This window comes from Anoplopoma fimbria, chromosome 12 (genome assembly GCF_027596085.1).
Source record: "Anoplopoma fimbria isolate UVic2021 breed Golden Eagle Sablefish chromosome 12, Afim_UVic_2022, whole genome shotgun sequence".
NCBI classification, from domain to species: domain Eukaryota; kingdom Metazoa; phylum Chordata; class Actinopteri; order Perciformes; family Anoplopomatidae; genus Anoplopoma; species Anoplopoma fimbria.
In genome coordinates this window covers 2,759,985-2,785,888 of record NC_072460.1, presented here as the reverse complement: position 1 = coordinate 2,785,888, position 25,904 = coordinate 2,759,985, and the positions used below count along the sequence as shown (strand labels likewise).

At 39.9% G+C, this 25,904-nt stretch overlaps 2 protein-coding genes across 2 annotated transcripts; one reads left to right on the top strand and one right to left on the bottom strand.

Annotated features, from left to right (window-relative positions):
* The first annotated feature begins 1,666 nt into the window (after positions 1-1,666).
* Positions 1,667-14,707, top strand: clcnk (chloride channel K). Its single transcript, XM_054608610.1, has 19 exons — positions 1,667-1,817; positions 2,863-2,994; positions 3,075-3,203; positions 5,526-5,665; positions 5,777-5,854; positions 6,514-6,589; positions 7,065-7,190; positions 8,047-8,131; positions 8,440-8,541; positions 9,053-9,137; positions 9,726-9,881; positions 10,528-10,597; positions 10,763-10,873; positions 11,383-11,599; positions 12,894-13,027; positions 13,447-13,517; positions 13,846-13,926; positions 14,321-14,407; positions 14,669-14,707. The coding sequence occupies exons 1-19, from the start codon at positions 1,667-1,669 to the stop codon at positions 14,705-14,707; spliced, it is 2,070 nt and encodes a 689-aa protein (XP_054464585.1).
* Positions 14,708-16,948: 2,241 nt separating this feature from the next.
* On the bottom strand, positions 16,949-25,663 carry fam131c (family with sequence similarity 131 member C). Its single transcript, XM_054610000.1, has 6 exons — positions 25,620-25,663; positions 24,019-24,083; positions 21,793-21,877; positions 18,499-18,744; positions 18,172-18,261; positions 16,949-17,220 (listed from the first exon to the last, which is right to left on the bottom strand). The coding sequence occupies exons 1-6, from the start codon at positions 25,648-25,650 to the stop codon at positions 16,949-16,951; spliced, it is 789 nt and encodes a 262-aa protein (XP_054465975.1). The 5' UTR covers positions 25,651-25,663.
* Between the last annotated feature and the right edge of the window lie 241 nt (positions 25,664-25,904).

The window sequence follows — 25,904 nt, the reverse complement described above, 5'->3', positions numbered from 1 at the left end:
AGCTTTAAGACATGCATAAAATGACACACCAACACAATGCACATGTTTCCTGATTAAAGAATACATTTTGAAAACAAAAAATGTCTATATCAAAACAGACAATCATTTCCTACTTCTTCAATTGCTGTTGCTTGTATATATATTACAATACTAAATGTACAAAGAAAGGAGAGGATATACAACAGCAGCAGGTTCAGCCAACATGCTGTGTCATGACCCACTGGGTTTAGTTGAATTACCACTCAAGTTGTTCTGAATGGCAAATCAATATTGTAAATAATAAAATAAAAGTGTAATGAAATATTCTGAGAACAAAACAACAAAATCTCATCTGATCACAAATGGAGTTTTGTATTTCATATGTTTTCATTTTGAAAAAGCAATATTCTCTCGTAAAGAGTCAGTGTTGGGCTTTAGAATCTGTGTTACATAATTTGTTTTGCCTTTTCTTACAATGCCCGAGGGGGACTTCTCAGGTTGTCAACAATGATTATTTATCAAGAGTTAGAATAAACTCCTGTCTGGCTCTCTGGTTGCCTAGGTGTGCTGTTCCCATGGAAACAAGTTTTTATGTTGACAAAAGCAGTCTGTACATTTCCATAATGAATATAGTGGCTGACGCTCACAGCATGCAAATCTCTGTAATAATACGAGTGCTTATTGAAAGCCGAATGAGAAGGTGGAACTGAGGGAAGTAAACATTAACTAAAGGCTAATTTAAAGTCTGTGTGTGCGTGTGTGCGTGTGTGTGTGTGTGTGTGTGTGTGTGTGTGTGTGTGTGTGTGTGTGTGTGTGTGTGTGTGTGTGTGTGTGTGTGTGTGTGTGTGTGTGTGTGTATGCGTGCGTCTGCCTGTGTGTTTCAAGATCTGAACAATGATTGCCTTGACCTTGAGAAGTCTGATGGAATTAACAAACCCTTGACTTCTTACCAAGTATCAGATAATTACAGGATTCATGATTATCATTTCATGTCGAATGTCTTTCTGGTCCCTCAGGGATTTTCAAACGACTCTTTGAAGCCAATCAAAAGTCATAGCAATATCATCTGTAGCTATAAATCTTCAACTGACTCGGTTTCTCATCTATTTCAATTATTTCCTGCCCTTTATATATACGATAACCTTCCTTTTGTGATATCTTTCTACAAAGAATCCTGTAATCTCTGCTCGTAGAAAATGATTGTAAGACCGGTATATTATTAAGCAAGTTTGACAATATCTATAGATCAAACAGGTGTATATATACTAATAATCACCAGTAGTACCAGTTCTTTTTTACATTTAAGGGATTATGCTACACTGGAACAGACATGAGATATAATTAATTTCTGCAGTATGGTTGATTAACAAGCTCAAAAGCGTGAAAATGTCTCTCTCACTGCTCCTCTATAATCAAGACGGATGAAGGGCACTTGTTCCACCAAAGAGTTAATATTAGCTACCCTTTCAACCATGACTGCTCCATCACTTCTATGCTGGTGCTTTGACAGAGGTCAGAGTACCAACACTTCCAGTGCAACTAGCGGGTAAGTCTACCTGTCTTCTATTTGTGTTTTGCAGTAGCAGCATTAAGTTTAGCCGTGCATTTATATTTTTTCTACCGTCATTGAGCCTCAGTGTTTGATTGAGACTGTAATCACACAATAACGGCAACACTTCAAGACAAAATGAAGAGCCCGGAGGAGCCTGCTGGGGGTGAAACCGTCGGAGAGAACGACGACTGGGAGCAAGGAAATCAATCAGACACATCCTATAATAAGATTCTGCTCCTCGCTGATCCATGGAAACCATGCCGACGGTCCCGTGCAACTGTCAAAGGTCAGACTGAAGTGGAAAATCACTAGAATGTGATCAATACCGACCCGATCAATACATCAGAGAGTAGCTGTTTCATGACGCCCATCTGAGACATGAATTTGAGCTTTGAGCTTCATCTCAGAAGTCATAGATTGAGTTGACGGACAACGTACTGTGTTAGAAGACATTAAGGATGTGATATGTAATGCTTTTAAAATTAGGAGTTACTGGCAGACAGATAGTGACTGTTTTCCTTAATACTGAGAGCTTTCTATTTCATTAATATTAATTATCCATTCATACATAAGTGATCTGTTGCATTCTCCATTTCATATGTGTTACTAGATTTCTTTACATAGTGATGTTAATGCAGTCATTTTAACTAGAGGGTGTGTGTTGTTTTCTGTATCCTGTTGCCATTTGCCTTTGACCTTGTTCCCATTGGAGAACCTTTAAGGTCATATTTATAGCCTTTTCCAATAGACTAATCATAGCAAACAATAACCTTTAAAGAACCCTGATTAGTTATTTCTCATATTCCGAGGCTGAAATTGTCACTTCAGTAGCACATAAATACACAGAACTCCCCAATTTCAATCTTATCTGTATTCTGAAAGTTTATACTGAGTTTTGTTCGTCATCCGTAGCCTAATTTATGAAACATTTGAGCCCTAAAACGTGGCTAACATTTATCTTTTATGGCCATTTACATACTATTTTCTGATTAATGTAATATAAAATATATCCAAAATTCCCTGTGCAAAAACCTTTGACTTTAATGTAAAAAAGAAAGAAAAAAATTAAAGCATTTATAAAGATATCTGTTCTAGATATTTATGCAAATGAACACATTGTTACTTAACACTTTATTTGCATATTTAAACACAGTTTCAAAAACTTGTAAGTTTCATGATATATCAAGAAATCAAATGCGGAAGTTTCACCCTATTCATTAAAATGTGTCTTGGGCAACATCTCCAAAAATTGTATTTCACTTTAATGCATATTTCTAGCCTCACAAGACCCAAATGAAACTTTAGGGCTAACCCACATGTTGTGTCCTTAGCGGGGCTGCTGAAGCTGAGGTGTTGTCTGGGATCATTGTGTGGGATGGAGTGGTACGGCTTTGCTGCTCTGGGCATTCTGACGGCCATCCTCAGCTTCCTGATGGACTTCAGTGTGACAAAGCTGCTGCGAGGTAGACGCACTGATGTACAACACACAATCTGAATGAGCAAATGACAGAACATTAATGTTTCTCTTTCACTCCACATGTAGCACACCAGTGGCTTTATGTGAAGCTGGAGGGCCACAGCCTGCTGCAGTTCTTCTGCTGGACTCTTTACCCAGCATGCCTCTGTGCTGTCGCATCATCGTTCTCCCACAACATCTGTCCCTTCTCCACAGGTCTGTCCAGCAACAGTTTAGATTTAAAGGAATTGCAACTAGGCAATTCCTTTGGGAGTTGGTGGAGACCAAAGAAGCACAAAAAGTGAATATTGGAGTCACCTTTTTTCAGGCGGATGCAAAAGCTACTCCAAATTAATGCTACTTTTACTTAGTACTTGCTAACTAACTGATGATGTGTTCGATTTTTTCACTTCCCACAGATGAGAGCTAGTGATGCTAAATGTAGACTCAGTAGTTTCCTTGCACCCATACAAGCAGTAACAAATGTTAACTGGCTAGCCTAAATGGAAAGAGGATATATGGCAACAATATAAGCGAAAAAATTGATTCCACTTTTTTGTCCTTCATTTTAATGATATTTTGTATACATATTTCATTTTAGTAGAATGTATATATAGAGGCTGAAACCTGAACAAAGGTCAGATTAGCTGGCATTTATTATAATGCACCGACCAAAAGTGCAGAACGGGGAAAGGCCAGGCTACAACCTGTTCTATTGAGAGGAGCCAATGCTAAACTTGCATTCTTTTTAACAGCCAGTAGTGTCAAATCCTGCGGTTGCATAAAGACGAGTGATTTTGTAAGAGTCTATGAAAATACCCCTACTTCCCACTTGATTTATTACCTCAGTAAACACATGTGTGTTTATGTCTCAAGCCCTAGTTTCAAGTCTTCTTCAATCAACATGTTGATTTAGTAAATAACGATCCCATTTATAGTAGAACAGATGAAAAATCAGGGTATGTGTTTTCATCAACACAGAAATACAGTCACAAGAATTTTATTGTTTGGAAAATTGATTAGGCACACAGATGCGGTACTAACACAGGACAGACATGTTTTCACAATGGACCAATTGTTTTATTGGAATAATCAGATAAGCAGGGACTGGAGATACTGGGGAGAAAAAGGATATTAATAACCAAATGAAAATTACTGAAACCAATTAAGGGAATAAAAATAGTTCCATTTTAATTTAAGCTAAAAAGAAGCCAGAATTCAAAATCTAAAACTTTATGGCAACCATTACCAACTGGGTTGTTTTTGATTATTTTTGTCACTAGGCAAAAGCATGCTGAGGCCACTTGTGGAGCAGCAGATTACACTGAGGAGTGCCCAGGGGTGCTACTGCTTAGTCCGCAGCTAAAATAGTGCAATTTGTGTTTGAGTGATTTTACTTGGATGCAAAGGGAACGGGGGCCTAACCCCCCAACAATGCAACTATGCTACATTGAAAGAAGGGGAATTTACAGAAAAATAATCAAAAACAACCCAGTTGGTTTGACAATACAAGCAAAAGAATGATACTCAAACAAAACAATGAGCTAAATTGAAACTGCAGAAGCAAAACGGCAGCGAGGGAACCTACAAAGGGAAAACAGGGATTAACAGGGATCACAATGCTGCATACTAAAATGATACATTTTGATAACGTGACCCTATTCACCACCTCTGTGGCACAGGCCATTAGGTGCCTTATATAATCTGGCCCTAATTAGGGAAATGGTTGTGGGAAGAGTCCGGCCTGGGGCTGCGTTCCCCAACACAACACATTATATTATATTCACTCTCTTATGTGCTGAGCATCCCCCACCACATAAGGCTTATAGCACATGATACAGTATCCTCAAAGGGTGTACTTGAAAAAGGAAACATGAAGCAAATGGCATTGAGAAAAAGTCATGTGTGATATTATCTTCTTGAGGGGTAAAGCGAACGTACAAGACGAAAAGTCAACTATGATTTTATCTGTCTCAAAAAAAATCTTTAAAGCATGATGTATTTTCAGTAAGAAGGTATCTCTATGCTTGTTTTTAAGTACGCAGTGCAGGGGAGGAGTCTGTGCGATTTAATATGAATGAAGTAGAAAAGCAAAGATCGACCTTTAAGAGACAACCTCAGCATGTGTCCACTTTTTCTGCCTGGTCACAGGACACTCCTGCCCCAATCGGCTACATGTTCATGTTTCATGGCTTCTGCCCCTAACAGTATGAGCACATTGCTATCTTCTTGCCAAGGAGAACTTTTAATAATTTAAACCAACCAGAAATGGGCAAATGTGCTTGATTTATGTGACAAAGTTCCCAAAAGAAGCAACTTCAATACTAAAAACATGACAACATAACATTACGTATCAAAAACTAAATTGTGCTTCATTTGTTTTTGGTGTTGAACGTCCTTGCCACCCTCTCACACTGTTTAAATATTCTGCAATCATTCCTGCGCATTCACTGGGAATAGCTTTATTAAAACTGCTTGATTGCTTTAGTACGTCTGAGTCTTTCAAAAATATTGACCTGTCACTTCATTTCTCCACAGGCTCGGGGATACCAGAGGTGAGGACCATGCTGGCCGGCATTGAAATGCCTCATTACTTGTCTCTCACTAATATGTTTACCAAGTTCCTGGGCCTTATCTGTACACTGGCAGCCGGCAGCACTATTTTCCTGGGCAAAGTGGTGAGAGGCGTCTCAGTGTACCTGTTTGCCATACAAAGCATCCAGCTATTCTTTAAAACTGTATGTTATGAGTTATGAACACAGCTCTCTTTATTTGTCTCTTAACATCAGGGTCCGTTTGTGCATCTTTCCACCATGGTGGGAGCCTACCTGAGTAACCTCTGCACTCTTGTACAAGCCAATAACAAGGTAGGCCTTAGAAAAGAATAAAGTAATGGGTTTACCCACTTTACCTGGTGGAAACCAAAACAGAGCAAAAAGGAGAGTGAACATTGGACTCAAATTCAACATGTTTCCATACAGCACGACTCTAAATGAAAGCTAACACTGAGTGTGGAAAATTCACTCTTAAGCTTGAAATTTGTTTGACCAAATCATCTTGACTGAAGGTCTTTTCACTAATCTAACAGTCTCCATCTGCTGAGGAAGACCATGACATTCTGTTGAAAAGCCAGTAATTACACCTTGAGTCAAGACCATTTTGTAGAAGAGAGTTACGCACCATTGAAAACTCTTCGATGGGTGCTGAACCAAACAAGAGTTATCAAAAACATTGCAGAATCTGCATGCTGCACACACCATGGCCTATTTTTCACAATAGGTCGAGGAAGGCATAGCTTGTAAGGATATAATTAAATGTCATTGTGAAAATCAAGTTAAATATTATTGTTCTATATCTTTAAGAAAGAAATAATCAAATTAATTTAGTTAAATTCATTTCGGAAATTTAGAATTTTCCCCAGGTGTGGAACAATTTTAATTAAAATCATAATGAATGTTATTGTTACTTTCTGGAGGATATTAAAGTCTGAAAAGAGATAGAAAAGTTATGTGTATTTCTCTTTTAGGAAGAAGCTGCTGGAGAAATGCTGGTTGTATCTGCTGCAGTCGGCGTAGCCAGCTGCTTCGGAGCTCCCATCAGTGGTGAGGGAGCCGGTCCGGGTTCAGCATCAGGATTCATGAAGTATCTGCTCACGCTTTATCTGTCCTTATCACACTTTTCTGTCTAATGCAGTTCCCCCTAAGATTTACCACTTGTTAGCTTCAGGTATTTCCCTTTTATCCTCATCATAATGTCTATGTGTTCAGCATTTTCTCTCACCTCTTCCTCCTTTGATCACATCTCCTCTTAATGCTTTGATTCGCTCAGCTCAGTGTTTATTTCGTAACCTCGTCAGGGTTCAGCACCTCAGCTTCAAGCTCCATGTCTGCTCACACTGTAAGATGAATTCAAAATGTCAATATGATAAGCAACCCAAAACTTTAGAGATGAACACTTTGAATGCATATTTTTACATTTCCCTTTTGCATGATTTTTGACACACATGCAGGCTTTTTTGACTTCTGCTCATTTAGCTGATAATAATGAATGCTTCCTCACACTCTTCTGCTCCTGTAGGTGTGTTGTTCAGCGTGGAGGTGATGTGTTCTCACTTTGCCCTGAGGCATTACTGCCCATGTTTCTTCTCGGCCGCCTGTGGGGCGTTGACGTTCCGCCTCTTCTCAGTGTGGAGTGGAGATGGAGGTAATGGAGGCCCTGATTCTTTTAAAAAGCGCTTACACATGAGCAGGAGCTGCTACAGCAGGAAATGAAGGCCCATGGTTTTGTATAAAATGTTCAACAATTACACACATGGCTGTAATTTTCTATGTCCATATACTGAAATCAACCCATACAATTTGTAAAAGTGCTAAAGTTATGTTTTAGTGTGTATATGTTTTTAAATAAGCGTGTTCATATTAAAATGCAACATTTTAAAATTGAGTTTGGTTTAAGGTCCAGTGTGTAGGATAAGATAATACATAATCACCTGAAACTTAGAATCGCTGTGATTTTGTTACCTTAAAAGTATTAGTTTTTATCTAGGGAGCAGGTACTCTTCCACGGAGTCTGCCATGTTACACTACCATGTATCTACAGTAGCCAAGAATGGACAAACCAAACACGGACTCTAGTGAGTTACCTAAAGGCCTCCATAGTTCTCCTAAGTGTGTGGAAAGGGAGGGGTGAGCGGAGGAGTATTTAGTCGTTTACAATCTGCAACCTCCCCACCAAATGCCACTAAATCCTACGCACTTGTCCTTTAACTATTTTTCTCCCATGAAACAATGTCCCATTTGAAGGCCGACTGACATACTTATTTAAAAGTAAATGTAATGCTTTGTTCATTTTTGCGTGTCAGCAATGTTGACAGCCATCTAATTACGTGCTAATTTGACAAAGCTGGGAGAATCAGCTTTGTCAAAATTTGCAGAAACATTTCAGCTGACGGACGGCGAATTTTAATAAAATCTTAATGCAATGAAGCCAGGGCCGATTAGATTTTGAGAGGCTGTGGGAGAAGTAGGAGGGATGACTTCAATTTGTTTTGTGTCCACAGTGACTCCTCAGGCGTTGTTCAAAACTAATTTCCCCTCTGCTTTACCTTTCTACCCACTGGAGATTCTTCTGTTTGCCTTCCTGGGGTGAGTTTATTTTTTGACATCATCTGCATAGTTAAACTAGTCCTCTATTTGTCTAAGACTCACAAATAAAAACTGACATTTGGTTTTCATATTCATATCAGTCAAAATTAAAGTCTTTGACCATTTTCTGCTTTCCTACTATTCTAATCAGCATTCAGACCTTTTTTCTCATTCTCAATTATTTCCTGGCCTCTTCATCATCATCACTTCCCTAACAATAAGGCCTTCCGATAGTTTACTGATCCTGAGGTTAAAATAAGCTTCCTGTCTCCCACTGTGGGCTGACTGGGCTTTCTGTCTGCAAACAGGCTGCTGTGTGGAGCTGTGAGCTGCTGCTACCTCTTCTGCCATCGGTGGATCCTGCACTTCACCAAAACAAATCCGATCTTCATCAAAATGCTGACGACAGAGTGAGAGCTCTTTGGGATGTAAAAAGCCAGATAGTGATTCAGTGATGAGTCATCCGCCGTGTAAGACAGACTCATAAGATATATCTTGGGTGGAGTATCAGATCAAGCATGTTGATGAGCTAATGTTGCAGAAACCTGGTGCGTTTATATACTTTATTACAGGTTATTCTCTGTTTGCACCTGAATCTATTTTACCAAACAGATGTTATGCATCTAACGACTTTATAATTGATGATAAATGTTGGTGCAGGGTCTTTCAAGCAACAATTAAATGGTTTTAAAAACCCCTAGTGATTTCATCTATACTCCAGATCTAAGTAGTGTAAAACATTGTAAACCTTTGAAAGCATCGATCTGAAAAGCACCAGAGCTGGTTCAGTGCTGATGTTTATTCCGATAAAGTCACAGAGAGCGGTCAACCCATTGAAACGCAATAACATTTCCATAGGAATCACCCAAATGAAAGCACATTATAACAATGGTGCCTGTATATGTGAATACATCTCTGCAGGAAGGGTCTATACTCAGGCACGGTGGCCTTCCTCCTGGCATCTCTGACATTTCCTCCCTCTGCTGGTCAATATATGGCTTCTCAGGTAGATATGAACACAATTAAAGGCACAGTTCTTTTTGTGTGTGTGTCATCATAATTGATGACATGGAGCCATGCTATATATTGGAATTGTTGTGTATTTCTCAACCGATCACATTACTATTGTAGATAAAGATTTATCAAAAAGCATTATCAAAAATGTAAAGAATAAAGCTGGAGGTATTATATATTTTTCTTATTGATAACAAATAACATGAATAACACCAACGCTTTATTACTCAGTTGTTGGCTTGTTTTATCATCAGCATGAACACTGTAAGTATATATTGAGCCAATCCTTCATACACCCTTTGACACTCACTACAACAACAAACGGCTGAAAATAGTCCCCCAAAAAAAAATTTCTCCTGACTTTAGCTGAAAACCATAAATAATCAAATGGGATTTGGTGCCACGGACAGGGTAGGGAAGTCATACAGTATTGAGAGATGGATTGTTAAATAAAAATGTATTTTCTTTAAAAGTAAGAAAAAGAATAGAATAACGGCAGCCTTGTCCTTCATTGTTCACCCTTTGTGTAGTTTTTCTCATGTTTGCACAATACTCTGAATGGCAGAAATCTCTTTCACAGCTCACCATGAAGCAGCTCCTTACCTCCTTGCTGGATAGCAGGCAGTGGAGCTCTCAATCCCACAATGCCTCTGTTCAACTGGGGCCCGAGCCTTTGTTGGAGTGGAGCTCATCGGGCAGCCCAGTCCTTTCTCTGGCTGTCTTTCTGCTCATGAAGGTACAAGTAATGGGAAAACCAATCAAGAAGATTTTATAAATCTGTCTACCTGCATGCTAACCAACAAAGCACTCACTCCTGGTATTGCCTGGGGTCGCAGTGAAGCATAATTAACATGCAGTAATTGACATTTGCACAGAACCAAGATGAAGACTACCCTTTCTGGCTTAAATGTCTTCTGATATCTGATGCTTACCCAAAGCAACACTACGGATGGGAGGATGGATTTTGTGATTTTTAACAGAAAGCTCAGCAGCTTGCCACACAAGTAATGGCAGAGTAGACGGTATTGATCAAGAACCCCATCAACCAATACACATATCTAATATTCTCGTTTGCCCTCCAAGCAGATGGAAGTCTTACTTACTGTTGCAGGAAAATAAATGCTATTGAATGTGGACATTTCTGCATCTATAAGTTATTTATACTGCAGTGGGATCTGCTTACTGTGATAGTATTTTTCCCTCATTGCCACCCGCAGATGCGAAGTGGCAAAATTCTGTCTATTTTTGCAAAAATTGTGTGCAAACATCTCCCTGCACACAGCTTGACAAGTGACTCATCTGCTATGCCAGTATAGCTGTTGTGGCTGTTCAGATGGCTGAGGAGAGATTTGACAGTCTGTGTCTCTGTTGTTGGTTCTGAGATGTGGATGTTGGTCCTCGCCTGCACACTGCCTCTTCCAGCTGGATACTTCATGCCAGTTTTTGTCTATGGTGAGTGAAGGGGAAGCAACTGGACGAGTTTTCGTTTTGCAGAATACCTGAAGTCTGACAAATGTGTCTTGCTGCCTCCTCTCACCAGCATGCAAAAGCTGATCTGTAATCTGAAAGATTGAGAAACTCCTCTTGTGTGTGTTTTTTTCTATTTCTGTCCTCCAGGGGCAGCTTTGGGCCGGTTGCTTGGAGAAGGAGTAGCTTATGTGTCTTCCACTGGATTGACTTCAGGCCAGCAGTGGGCTTCTATAAATCCTGGGGGCTATGCACTGGCTGGTAGAAAACATTCATCAATAGCTCTTTGTTGATGATATCTGCAGTGTTTCTATCCCTTTCTCATCCACTTATTCTGAATGATTTATCCTACTTACTGTAAATCTGCCAAGAGCTAATATTTTGGACCAATATTTACGAATTTGATCATTTTGATGTAAAGTTATTTCAGAAATGTTCAAGTATTCAGTGTTTCATATCAGGATGCTATCATGTTAAAATACTTAGAAAGTAATCAACATAACCTAATTACTAACTATAGTTTACAACATCACTAGTACCCTAAAGGATACTAAAATTAAACTTGGTTATTTTCAATTTGGGGTGGCAAAGACAAGCACTTTTAATGGACGTACATTGATAGTGTGGATTTGTCCACAGCGATAACATAGCAACCCTTTTGATGGCTGTCACCTGTTCCCATTTGTCACTTAGACATAAAATATGGGAAACAGATTCAATGTCAAAAGACACCCTTTAAGTAGTATCTTAATGTGGTTTCTGCCTTGTAGGTGCAGCAGCCTTCTCCGGGGCTGTGACACACACCTTGTCCCCAGCGCTCCTGGCTCTAGAGTTAACGGGTCAGTTCAGCCACGCTGTACCAATCCTCCTCGCCACTCTGCTGGCCAATGCCCTGGCTCGCTCCGGGCACCGCCCATCTTTCTATGACGCACTCTCAATCTCCAAGAGGTTACCACACCTGCCCTCTCTGGTGAAGGCATGCCCCCGGTAGGTAGAAACAAGGTGTCAGAATGATTAAAGTTATGGGATGTTCACCTCCGTGGTCAGCAGTTACAATGAGTCGAGAATGAGAGCTGAGTGTGAGGCACAAGTGCAGAGAATGATCTTATTCCCTTGACTGCCTAGCTGACATTTTTCACAATAGACTAAGCAAGCTAAAGACTGTTTAACTTTCTAGAATGAAATGTGTTGTGATAGCTGCAGGTGGGAGGGTGGATTTTAAAGCTGAATTTCAATAGCAGGCAAAGTAACGACTTAGTCACCCCTACTGAACAAGAGCTCCATCAACCACCCACATAGCAATTTTCCTCAATTTGTGCTCTGTCAGAGGAAAACCGAAAAAATATGAATTGTATTTGGAAATTTCTGCAATAAAAAAGCAGTTTCTTATATCTGATGAAGCAAAGCATTTCTAATGCAAAAAGCTGTGTGAGAGAATCACTTTTTTGGGACATTAGGCTTCATCTGCCAGGAGATTCATTTGCCAAAAATTTATTTTTATCCATTAAAATGTAAATTAAATGCAAATTTACACTTCATGGATCCAACAGTTTAGTTTTTTGGTGTGGTCTTTGTCCTGAAGGCTGCACTTCAATTAAATCATCCCCCGCTATCTCTCAACATAACCCCAGGCTCATAATCTACAGGTGTCACTGATGATTTTTCAAAGGCATTTTCAGAGGCATTTTTCCTCACATTCTGCTATGAGTGAATATCCTTTGAAAGCACTGATTAGATATATATATAGAATTGACTAATCTAATTGTGGATGTTGGTTACATGGTTTAAGTGGGTACATATGAAATCTGAATGTATGCTTTTAATGGGCACATACCATACAGCAAATAGTAGCTCACTGAGGGGTTTTTTTTCGAGACTGGATTTTCAGCCTCTAAAAATATACTTGGATGGAAATCAAGTTGTCATCACCCACAGCCTTTTGTCGACAGCATTCAGGCTGAGACGGCTGCAAGTATTCCTCTGACAAACTCAGACTGCTCATGGATTATGTTATTGTCTGACAGAAGACGCTACTTGAAAAACAACTTGAAAAATGATTTTCCCAGAGTCTCCTGTGTACCTTGTGAATGTGTTGACAGGAGTAATTTGCTTCTGTTTGTACCTGGGCAAAGTCATCTCAGATCCGCTTTTGTTACCACTATCAAACCAAACCATTGATTTCATGAATCTTTACAACCTGAGAATGGTTTGGAAAAGGCATTAAACTCCAGATTTTTTATCTTAATTTAACCCAGCTGTGAGACGATTCCTCTCTTTGCAGGCTTCCCTCTACACCAGTCGGACAGGTTTTGGGAGCAAACTCAGTGCAGCTTCAGAAAGCAGCTGTGTCAGTGGAGGTGCAGCATGCTGTCAACACCAGCACTCACACACAAATCCCTGTGGTGGACTCACATGGTACGCAGAAAATTATATTTGATATAATTTTACCCCAGTCTTTTCTTGCCAAGGCAAGCATATTTTGTCCGAATTTTCCCACGAAAAAAAAAAATATATATAAGTGGCAACATGGAATATTGGCATCAGGATCCTTTAGAAAATGTCAGATACATGCTGTATAAAAACAGTCCCTGAAAAGAATATAGGAAAATGATGAGAGAAATGATTGTAACAGCAGCAATTCAGCAGTGTTAAAGTCCCACGACAAGGAGCCGACAAGTGTGAGAAAACCGTCCATCTGAATCGCAATCACATGGATGAATTTTGAGAGGGGTCACAGCCCACAGTTTAGAGAGCTGCACGCACTGCACGCACTCTAAACTCTAGCAACGAGTGTTGAAACGAAAATTGATTTGCTCTCCTTTCTTCTGTTGAAGAGTCACAGGTTCTACTGGGCTTTGTTCTCCGGTCGGAGCTGCTGATGTTCCTGCGTCACTGCACGGCTGAGGTAAAAGGCTGGATGGAGGCACAAAGGTAGCTGTAGGTTCCAGGAGAAGGTAGAGAAGTGCACTGCCTGATGCTGTTTTATAGGCAGGTCGTGTCTGTGCAATCCGCTGGCTGACGTAAAAGCTCATCTTATGACACCTGACATCCATTTTGAAGCATTATAGTGATAGAAAAATAGAGCTGCTTTTAAAAAACAGTACATGTTCAGGAAAACAAGCACAACTGTGAATCATACTTTCTCAAATACTACTGAATGCTACTGCATACAAAGCCTGCATCTGTTAGAAAAGACATCAACACGTTCAATCATTTTGTGTTGTTCTGTTCAGACTCTGGAGAAACATCTGGATGAGGTCTGCTGCATTTACCCGACCTCTGTCCTGTTATCACCTCACAACACCGTTCAGGAGGTAGGGAGACGTTGAACAACTCTGCTGTATTTGAAACACTGGGAGTGGGAACGGGTTGGGTCAGCACCAATCAGCGGACAGACGAGATTAGCAACTAGCAAGTGAATTTAGTAAAACTTAGAAGTATAGCATCTAGCAGTGCAAGATATTCCCCTCAGGAGTTGGTGGAGACCAAAAAACCGAGCTAAAAGCCGGTGAATATTGGATTTACATTCCTCTGGTGACCAGACTCCAAAATAATAAATGATAATGTTGCTCAGTAACTGCCTCAGTATTGGAGGTTTATTCTTATCAGCTAATGGAATTAAAGTAAAAATTACATTTCCCAAAATGGTGAGCGATTTTTTTTTAGGAATCAGTCGCTTTTAATCCAGTTTCCCTTGCGTCCTCACAGGCCCACAGTATCCTGAGTCTGGTTGGAGTTCAGACCTTGTTCGTCGCAGACAGGGGAAGGCTGGTCGGGATCATCACGTGGCCAGAGGTAATAAGTGCTTGCGTGTTATGTCTGTATTCACAATTACTAACACTAACAAATATAATATTCAATGTTTTCTTAATGACACATACTGCTTGAGTTTGTCTGGTTTATCTTTGGGCATTTGTCCCGTCCATATGTACTTTGGAAGCAAGACCATGTCCTCGTGTGGATTTGTTATTGGGTGTACGAGGTAAAATGGCTACTTACGAATTCAAAGCTGTCTCTTCCCTCCCTCCCTATTTCTTTCTATATTTTCTCCTGCAGATGAAGAGAATATTAGAAGACTTGGCCAAAGAAATCTAAGCAGCGAAACACAGTAAATAAGCTCATCCCTACACCTAAAGCAAACATGAACCCATCTCTTTTTTGATTAGCAGTGACACAAGCCTGGCTTTGATAATGATATCACTTCTTTATTGCCCAAGCGTAACAATGTTTGCATACAGACAGAACTGTCATCAGCTGGAGGCTCTGTAGCATGTATTAGAGGTTATTGCCTGTTTTCTTTTTGTAATTAGCAGGGTCTCGTCCACCGAGGCAATTGCACACTATCTCATCCCCTGATCCTCGTTTTGTAACACAGCAATATTAAAAGCCTATAAAACTGTTTGTACGCCAAATAACACAATGTTGATGCGTTTTGGAGAGTTTGAAATTGGATTTTTACCTACCATGCAGTCTTTTTTTCTTATTTATTTCAGTACACTATGAAAAACACCCTGCAGTCCAGTGAAACGTCTTTGGGATGGGTGAACCATCAAATATCCACCGTACCCATATTTCCTAGTTAGACAATGTATCAACATCTTGTCGTGATAGAGGTACCTTGTTGATCACTCAACTTCAATATATCCGCCTACAAATTGTCTATAAAGGTTTGGAGTCCCAAGTTAAAGCTACTATGTATTGAAGTCTAAAATGTCTAGATTTGGTGCCCCCCAGTGATAAAAAAATTCAAAAAAAGTTAATTTTGGTATACATTAATGCATTCCTCCACAGCCGCCTGATAGCAACACCAATAATCACCTGAATGGTCTGATTTTTCTGAAAAAAAATAAAGAAAAATATTTGCCATCAGAATAATATGCATTACTACTATAGAAAATACTGAGTGATTTCTCATATTCATATGAGGAATATGACTAGGGTTGGCTTGGTAACAAGGTGCATGCTTGGTTTAATCAGCACTTGATTGAACTCCAAATTATTGTTTCTGCTTTTCTGTTGTGACAATTAAAACTCAGGAAATATGTGAATACAATCACACATCAAATCTAAATAAAATGTTTTACAAATGAATAACTGGGAATGTTTAATGAACCTGCCAAAAGAAAACATATCAAGGGAAATATTCTGATGCAGTAATTATTGAGATCTTGGAATACGGTGACATCACTATGCCAGACTTCAACTGTAATTATTAATAGTGATAAATCCCACAAATTATTGTCTACAGAGATGATTTATGCTAAGTTTGTGCATTTAAAGTCAACTAAAAAGGAAATTTATTTCTTAAGATTCTACATGCAAGAGGACTCTAAATGCTGAAGAACAGCTCCAATCCCTGTTTGCTGGTTTCCTCATGATTCCAGATGCTATATTGATTGATCGAATAAAAGAATCAATCTGTCTTTACAACAAGACTCAACAATAACTTGCAGCTATTCATACCGAAACTGTCCAATTTGATGCTGTCATATTTCCATCACAAAGCAAAGTTATTACAGATGTGGTCAAGAGAACTACCTAGGGTTCAAATCAGTTGTCCGTTCTACTTAAGGGTTTTGTTTCATGATGGATGTGATCGCCTTTTGTTCTGTTGTTGTGAGATACACTGAGATAACAGCCACAACGCACCACACGGTGCAGCTTCATTATGTGTAAACCCATGCTGAAAGAAACACAATGACAAATAACACTGACAGCTTCAATCTCCTACCATCACTCAAACACACAGCCATGCTGACATACATGAGGACATACACAACAACCACATGCACAGTCATGGGTTCTGTGTCCTTCTCCCTCTCTGCTTTTCTACACTTGTTTTCTTTTGCACTTTCCTCTGCATTTTCTCCTGCATTGTTGCTCTCAGACAGAAAAGTGTGAATAATAGCTATAGATGAGACCCAGACAGATAATTAGGTTTACGCATTCTTCACAACAGACTTCTTCTCTCTGGATTCAGGTGAGAAACCTCAAAGAAGACACATCTTCATGTTCTTTTTTTTCTACACTCATACTGCTCTAGCGTTTTATTGTATGCTGAATACAAAATTAAAATTAACAATGGAATTATGTACATTCACAAAAGTACACGCCTCAACATGGGAGAAAATACAATTTGCAGTCTTTGAATCTGAGGACCAGGCGCTGAAGCCTCTCCAGAACAGCCATTTGAGGGAACTGCCTCTCGAGATACCTCACAGATGTCTGCCTTTATGTTTTGGATCAGCCATTGCTGGTGGATGGGACTCGAGTCCCCTCTGTAGGGCTTGTTTTAGAGATTGCCATCAAGATTGCTGGCTTGCTTTTCTGTTAAGCCTAGTTATAAAAAACGTCATCCTCGGATAGCGAGCTGCTGTCTACGTGCCGGACAGCAGCCTCTGCAGTCGCAGTGCTTCTGTCCCCAAGGGGACGATCTCTGTCCTGCTGGGTGTTGGACGTCGGGGAAATGGTTTGGACCACTGGCGGACAGACCAGGTTGGCCGCTCTGTTGTCACCATAGGTCTGGGCGTGGATGCTGTACAGGTGCTGAGGAACGCTGAGGCTTCCACCATCCAGCAGGAACTGGGACAAGAAGTGGCTTTGTGCAGCTGAGGAGGGATAATAACAGTATTAGTCAAATGGTTGCTACTTGAAAACACTGCATATTCCAGAAAAAGTGGAGATGCTCTTAGTGCTTGACTTGTAGTGTCATTTATTCTGAACCAGCTGCTGCATGTAGCTTTTAATATAGATAACATAGGACTATAAATCCAATGAAATACAGTGAGTTTCCTACAAAGCTGATACAATATGGAGCTTAAATGTAGCGTTTCAGGTAGAGGCTGAATACAGGTATATTCAGACAGACACTATGTGAAAAATGATGTGTTTTTATACCTTAATGCTTGTTAACACGTTCTAGCAGAAACCCAAAATGCAAGTGTAAACCTAAATATTCGCATAATATGTCCCCTTTAAGATCAAAATAGGGTTGAGGTTGATTAGAATATGGTTGTTATTTTTTATTGCAGTTAAGCTTGATGACAAGCCATGGTGACATCCTCTAGAGACTATGAATGTGTGTACACAATTTCATGGTAGTGCTTCAAAAGTGGAGAAATTTCACTCTTGGGCCAAGAGACTTTGTGACATTACAGCAAAATTAAAAAAATCTAAATATCTGACTGATGCACACATCATGCTCATGATTCGTCCGCTCCTGTGGGTTAGTGCCAACCTGGTCTTTGAAAAATGTCCATATTTTCATTTAACATGTTGTATAACATATCTTATTATAAATATTTCCATTATACATAAAATCAATTAAGTTTTCCAGCAGTTATTGATATTGTCTGTTTGGTCTTTGAGATTATAATCAGCCAAATCCAGACAGAGACTAACGCAGCAGAAATGCCACATTTTATTCTTTTGGTTCACTTGTTTTCAGACAGAACAGATCTGAAAAGTTTGCAGTAGACCCCATAAAAAAAATCTAGCATTAAGATAAACAGAGACATTTCAGAGCAATAGCTTCAGTGACACACTTTTAAATTACCAACCTTGTAAACTGGTGGAGGGCTGCTCTAAGCTGTCATTCAGGGACCACACATTCATGGAGGCCTCGGCCAGGGCAAACTGCTCTGCTACTCCTGTGAAACAAACACGTTTAATGTTCTTTTTTCTCAGAAGTCACAAACGAAGGGAAATTGAATAGGTGCTCTAGATTTGAGTCACAGTCATGGCACAGCTTAAGGGCTATTGATTGTAGACGCTCTCTCTGCACAAGACAATCAAACAGAAACAAAGCCCACAGGGATCTGAGCTCCACTACATCTCCACCGACCACCACTTGTTTCTCTTGAATTTAATCATATCGTTTGACTCACCCGCGGCGAAACGAGCTTCCTTGATCTCATCCGTCATTTGGGAGTAGAATTGTTCATCCTCATGCAGCTCGGTCCCCATCCCCCCCCATCCTCCTCCGCCTTTACCCCTGGCCCCGCTCCAACCAACCCTGCTTCCTCTGGCCTCGCCACCTCCACCCCAACCCTTCCACTCAATCAGGTGAGCGACTCGCCCCTGGGCCATTGCAGTCGGCTTGGTGATATGCTCCTTTATCGTGGCCACCAAACCTAAACAAGAGGAAAAGAAGGAGGGCTGCATCATGATAAAACAGATTAGATGGACATACAGTAAGTGTGGTAGCAGAGGATATAAGGAGACAGTTTAAGGAAAAGCTAAAGTGATAGGCCACATGAAGTGGTGTACAGTAGGTGATAGAGAACAAAGAAAAAAATGTCACATTAAGGGACAGGAATATGGAAATGGAAAAAGAAGACACAAAGAGGGAAAGAATGAGTGTAATGAAATTGTTATACTTGAGAAGAAATTCTACACTTTTAGCATAATTCAGACTTTGAAGGTGAACATTTTCTCCTCTTTCATGTTTCAGGTTTCATAACCTGAAACATGAAAGAGGCGTTTCTGCAGTCTGATGAGGAGCTCCACTGAAGTTGAAAATGACATCACCCAAGGGGATTTTTGAGAGAATTGTACATTTTCTTGTTGATTACAGACCACTTCAACAGCACTGAAAGAATCTCAAGAGACAAGGGTAGAAAGGTTGAGGGAAATTAAGAGTTGAAGCAAAAGGGACAGGACAGGATACCTTGGTCATATTGCAGAACAGGAAAAAAAAAACAGATGTGAAAGGACAAAAAAAGCAAAGGTTGAAAGAGCAAAGGTGGAAAAAGGGAACAAGGAGGAAAGTTTAAGGTGAAAGTGAAACGATATTGAAACAGAGTGAAAAACAAAACTGTGCCGGCTGACACTCGATGGTGAGGAAGCTTTGTTTGCATCTATTAAAGTTATGTGCACACCGCAAAATTTGCTATTTTAGCTTTATTGTCCACAGTGTGGTGTCAAAATGACCAGATGATATCAGGTTGCCACCCCACCCCATGCTCAGATTAATCATGTGTTTGATGTTTGCCTCTGAGTGCAGTGGACAGATGCTAGCAAATATTTCTCTGTTGATTTTTTTATGCAGACAGAAAAGAGTATTAAAAACACTGTATGGTGACAAATGTCACAGGATTTCTCAGTCTTGTTTATCGTGTTGCAACACTGGGTAACAGTTAATAATGCAACCAGAATCCGTTAATAATAAGTCCCTTGACAAAAATAGACATATATTGCATACTGTGAGACAACACTGCCTGCTGTTGTTGTGAGGAAAAAAGGGGATGAACAAAGAAAGAGTGTAGGTGTTGCATTCAGAGCTTTGTTATTTACCAGCCATCATAGGAATAATTCTAGAAAACAACTATTTTTCACATTCTGAAGGGGGGTCTAATTGGTAAGAACTGTATTTTGCATGTTTGCATGCAAATATAGTGTTTATTTCAAGTTGTGGTAGAGTGAACCAATAAAAAAGCAAATCAAGCAGGTGAAAAAACCTTAGGATTTAGAAGGCTGCTAATATCAAAAACATACAGGTACAGTTTATTTTCTAAGGGTTTATTCTTATAAATGTGTCAGGGCATGTAGTGCACCCTTAAGATGACCTATAGAGACCAAAACCTTTTTTTGTACCAGGCATTTTAACATGGGGCGTCTATGTGGATTGAACCGCCTTTGGAGTCAGCCTCAAGTCACCATTTGAGGAACTGCATTTTTGGGCATTTCCAGAGGTTGCCCCTTGACAAGGCCGCGCTACGTCACTCTGGTTTTGCTTACCGGAACGGAGTATTTTAAAAACAGAGCTGAACACTCAAAAGTGATCCTCATTATACGAGCTTAACTGAACAAAATAACTGCAACTGAACCGTTTCATTGCTTCGTACATGAAGCATAGTACATTACATTACATTACATTACAGTCATTCGTGTTGAAAACATGAAGGACAATTTAACCATTAGCCTATTTTGTTTACAATGTTCAGGCTGATGGGAATGTCATTAGTATTGCCTGTATTTAGTCATATATCAGAGTATTTGACACATTGACATTCTCAGCAGATGAAAAGTTAAAGTATCACCAAAGTTGTTACAATCTGTTATTATAATTATCCAACAGTTGTTGAGACATTTCATCTGGTGGCACAAAAAGGAAAAGTCAGGGGATCATAAGGCTTCATCCTTCCTTGAGCCACAGCGTTAGCATGACTAAGTCCGTCAACAGAAGCAGTATATCTCAACAACTGCTAGTCAGCCTGCACTCTCAAGACACACTTTGAATGTGTACTCTCACTACTAGGCTGTTAGGTTAACAAAATCGTCATTAACTCATTTGTTCAGTCCAACTCTATTGAGTTAAGGGAATCTAATTGTTTCATTTCAGTTTCTTCGTGCCGCCAGCGTGTCTTTTTAACCATTTGCTGTTGATAAAATCATATCAGCTTGATACATCTATCAAACAGCATCATACAAGAAGAATAAATGAGCAATAATGTCTGCATGATATTCCTCTAAATGTTATTATATTTGTAATAATAATAAAGTTTGCCGCAGTGTGATCTTATTTAAGCAGAAATCCGCCTTTGTGACTGCTCCACTCTACAGAACTTGCTACGCCAATTTAAATGATGATAGACAAGTGATTCATTCTGAGTAAATGTCAAAAAGCTTTTTTTTTATTGGATCAGTTTTGTCATTCCCAAAGCAGGTGTCAGCCTCAGCTCTCTGCCTGAATGTCTATATTCGTCTAACATATTCATGAGGTTTTCACAGCCTTCATAATCAATGTGTCGGTGTAATGAAGGAGCTTTCGCTGGGAAAAGTTCAGCAAGGCATAACACATTAAGTGGGATAATTAACCTCCCGTAGAGGGAAGCAGTGGAGATTGGGAAAAGGGGATGAAAAAGAGTAGGAGGGACCAACGTGAAGAGAAAAGGAAGCCAGACTCAAAGATGAATTAAATAATGTATTGGGAGAATGAACCGTGTGTGTACTTGTACCAGACTGTTTACTCATGTCTGGATGGGTAAAGTACATTGGCATTTGAGCATTTGTGCGAGAGAGAAAGGGTATGAAGGAAGAGGGAAATTACAGTAATAACCTTCCATGGTTACTAACGCAATTTCCCAGCTTGCCGTTTCCCCAGTCTCTTATGTTTCATTGATAATGAAAAACAACATGAACTAAGCCTGTTCATGTTTTTGTGTGTGTGTTTGTCTCACCTATCAAAGAGGAGGTGGCCAGCTCGCCGATATCATAGGCGTTGCTTTTATCCGACACACTGCCGTTTGACGGATTCTGGCCATCCTGCACAATGTGATGAACAAGAAGAGGGGGAATATCACATACTTATCATTGATGGAAGGTGAAAGGCTTGTTCTCCAGTTGAATCTAAGAAAATAGCTATAATTTAGCATTGATGACATGTGATTTTGAGTGACAAAGGGATTTTTTTATCTCACATAGGAGCAAACCAGAAACTGCACTGCAAATACACTCCCCTTGGTTTAGTATTTTTCATCTGAAAGTAAACCTTCAAGCTTTTTTCAAAGATGTTGCAAACAAAATGGGATTATAATAAGCACATGTTTACACATTAGTGGAGGGTTCCACTTCAAAGTGATGGAAACCATTCTAAATTAGATTTCACAGGCGATAAAATTCAACATAAAGTCACTTGAATGTAAAATGAGAAAATTGGGAAAAACCCAGCGGTCTCTTGGGCAAATTAAGGCCCTTTCTGTTTTGAACTGCTTTGTTGCCAGTTGTGTGGTCACTGCAAACCCAAAGAGGTCTTGGTCCTTCCATGAAACTGCTACTTTTACGTTTTAACAAAAGGAATCTTTCTTTAACGAATGTTTAGCAAATCTAATTTAATACCACTAAATCTGCAAGTGTATCATTAAATAATGATTGTAAGACACAGTTTGGCAGGTTTACCATTTATTCTATTCGTATTGCTTTAAATTGTAGCTTAAATAAAACGGTTATTAACAGTGCTGAGTGTAAATAATTCATCCAGTGCTCACAAACCGTCAAACATATCCTACTTTAGTAAAAGTATGTAATAACTCAACTGTCTCTTTATTTTGCTATTGGCTGTCCAGCTAGCTAGCAAAACTAGCTACTGTTAGCTCAGCATCAAACATTTAAATACAAAATAATAACTCTGAAATAATTTGTTGTAAGTTTGTTCATCTTTTTTCTACTTACACAAACATTTGAAACAAGTGATATTTAATCAACCTCTGATGCAATACTGATGGAGACACTTGAAATGTAAAGGCTATAGGCCTACTTGAGCTAATGCTACATGAAATAGGTCCTTTTCACAGCAGCTATTTTGACATGTCATGGCATGGTAAACACAGGTGTAATTAATACAATTAATTAAAGTCCCATTCTATTTAGTGTGACAAAGTAATTTCAGTGAGCCAGCTTGCACAATACCAGGCCCACCTAAATGGAAGAGGGCCATAGTTAATATTATTAATTATACCTGTGTTTACCCAGCAATAGCTTTCAAAATGTCTGCTGTGAAAAGAGCGTTTTATCTACATTGCAGCAAAGCACAGCAAACGTAAACAATAGTTAGAATAGTACAGAGATACACAGATTCAACCTAAAGTAACAAGTCCAAATGTTTTTTTTCAATATTTGAGAATATGTCAAATACTTGTGCCATTCAATTTATTAGCAGGTGTTACTATTTGAAATAAGCAATTATAGAGAAAGCTGATTAATCACGTTGGTAATTTCACTCCAGAAGCCTGTAAGGAGGAGAGTGTGATAGAGCCTGGCTGAGGAGCAGACTGAACATGTTATGTGTGAAAGAGATATTAACCATAAAATGGAGCCAAACAGCTACACATAAATCACTGTGCAATAAACATACCATAGGCAGATAATTGGCTAAATTATAAGAGAAATCTGAGCCATGCTGTTTGTGTTGAAATACTTCCAATGTGAACATGTGGTTATTTGAACATTAAATATTCTGCTCATTTCATTTTTGTTCAATCTGCAGAACTGTGACGGCAAACAATTAAAGCGTTGGTTCAGCCAAATAACAGAAAAAAAACATATTTTCAAAATGATCTCTTATTGTATTAAGAATGCAGTTGTTTGGATTTTATTTGCACATAATTTGTTGTATCTGTCTCTGAGATTTCTTCCCCTACCCCAATACAATTTTGATTAATAGACATTTGTTTTGTTGCTCAGCATTAACAATTTGATTAAGAAATTCAACAAAAATAGCTTCCCTAATCATTTACAGAACACCGTATCAAACAGTTTTTAGAGGGACTATTTTTCGAATGACATATGTTATAAGTCTGCTGAACCAACACTGTAGAAGTCAATACTTGTTGCTTTCAAAGGTAGACACTGAAAAAGGCAAATGTCAGACAAAAACCTATAAGGTCAAGGTGAGGGCTTTTACTCACCTTGACAGAGGACGGCTGCACCTCCTCAGTCTGGTCCTGCCGTGCTGTCATGGGATGGTGGAGCTCTGGTAGGAGTCGAACACACAAATGCTGGTGTTAGATTCTTGCTCTATGTGTGTGTGTGTGTGTGTGTGTGTGTGTGTGTGTGTGTGTGTGTGTGTGTGTGTGTGTGTGTGTGTGTGTGTGTGTGTGTGTGTGTGTGTGTGTGTGTGTGTGTGTGTGTCGATGTGTGTGTTTCTTAGCAAAGGTGATTGTCCTTAAAGCCAAATCCCAGTTGAGACAAACGCCCAGGGTTCAAGTGAGGCCGAGCATCATATAACCGGAGCCTCTCTGCACAGTTAACTTGGTACCAGCCCACACTCGGCCTATTTGCTTTTTAATTGATGGTGATGAGGTTCATATGAATGACAAGAGGAAATGAAGCGCAGCTCAGAGCGATGGCGAATTAACATCATTAGAAAGGTCAGTGGACACGTGGACACACACATTTACAGGGGTTCCCCTGGGAGGTATTGTCAAGACAATTGGCTGTCGCTATGGATACGCAACAGCAACAGGAGGCTCAGGCCTCATCAAATGCTGTTAGCGGGTCAAGAAATCCATCATGATTCATTAACAAACTCGCCGGTATTATGGGGTTAAATCCCACCCTGACTCACACAGACACACACAAACACGCACACACTCCTGCTGTTCTCTTAGCTGTCTGCCAGAAGCCTCGCAGCTGCCTTCCCTCTTTCTTCCCAGCTTGAAAGTGCTGCCCTCAACACCCTCCACCTTGTTAAAAGGGACGCTTCCTGAACAAAAGCAGACTTCTTATCTCACAACATATTGTGAGACTCACAGATCCAGGCTGAAAATAAAATGTGAGAATGTGACGTGATGTTAAATGTCAAGCACTGACAAAACAACAAAGGATTGTTGTTCAGAGGTATCACAGAACGCTAGTAGCCTACACCTTTAATTCCCCTTTTCATTTTTTTATTAGATCTTTGTTTTGACAGTGCAAATTAGTGCTTGTGTTCCTCCTGAAAGAGGCCCAGCTGCAAGCCAAGCCATCATTGTTTTAAACCAGAAAAGCTCCATACAGACAGCACATATGAGAGAGAGAATTGCAACCCAGGTCACATCCTCAAGCACGACATGATAGCTTTGGATGGAGATGTCACATCCTAAAGCCACTGCTGTTGTCCACTGATCCCTCACAGCCCTCTCATCAATCTCCCGCTACTGAAGTCGAGTTTCTAAAGCAATATCCACAGATCCAATATGATCAACAATAGCTGCATAAAAAGAGCAGATGAAAACAAGTTTTTGGTGCATGCTTTCATTTCTGCTCTGCATCAGTTAATAAACATGTAAGGACTTCAGCCCGGCTACAAATTTGATCCATTAGCTTGTCATCGCCTTAGGGATTTCTCGTAATTTCTTCTAGATTCTCACCTACAGAGCTATCAATCAAAAGCATGATGTAACTTTCTGAAACAGCTGTGCTCCTCAAATGTTCCTTGGCCGCCGTCCACACTTCCTGCGGGTTGATCCGACCCTCAAACAGACGCACACAGACTTGGACACACAAACAGGTGGATTCGGGCACTGACCTTTGTGACCTTTGCAGAAGCAGGCGCCCATGGTGTCAGGACAGCCGGGCGGTTATCTGTTCACCATGGTGGCTTTAGGATGAGGAGGATGAGGCGCGGGGAAAAAGAGAGGGAGAAGGGGAGGAATGCAGGACAGAAAAGGAAGAACGAGCCGGCAGAGGAACAGAGAGAAGAGAGGAAGTGAGGAAAGGGGGAAAGTACGTGTGGATACCAGATGAGCTGCAGGCTGATGCATTGGCTGACTTGTCTGTATAGAGGTGAGGGAGCGACACAGACAAAATGTGG

What these genes read in the sequence shown, in the direction of transcription:
- clcnk (XM_054608610.1), top strand. Translation starts at nt 1,667, where the DNA reads ATGAAGAGCCCGGAGGAGCCTGCTGGGGGTGAAACCGTCGGAGAGAAC. An exon ending in TTGTACAAGCCAATAACAAG is followed by an intron (nt 5,855 to 6,513) that starts GTAGGCCTTAGA and finishes TTTCTCTTTTAG; the next exon opens with GAAGAAGCTGCTGGAGAAAT. An exon ending in ATCAAAATGCTGACGACAGA is followed by an intron (nt 8,542 to 9,052) that starts GTGAGAGCTCTT and finishes ACATCTCTGCAG; the next exon opens with GAAGGGTCTATACTCAGGCA.
- fam131c (XM_054610000.1), bottom strand. Translation starts at nt 25,650, where the DNA reads ATGGGCGCCTGCTTCTGCAAAGGTCACAAAG. An exon ending in CTTCTGCAAAGGTCACAAAG is followed by an intron (nt 24,084 to 25,619) that starts GTCAGTGCCCGA and finishes GACTCCTACCAG; the next exon opens with AGCTCCACCATCCCATGACA. An exon ending in GGAAGCTCGTTTCGCCGCGG is followed by an intron (nt 18,262 to 18,498) that starts GTGAGTCAAACG and finishes TTTGTTTCACAG; the next exon opens with GAGTAGCAGAGCAGTTTGCC.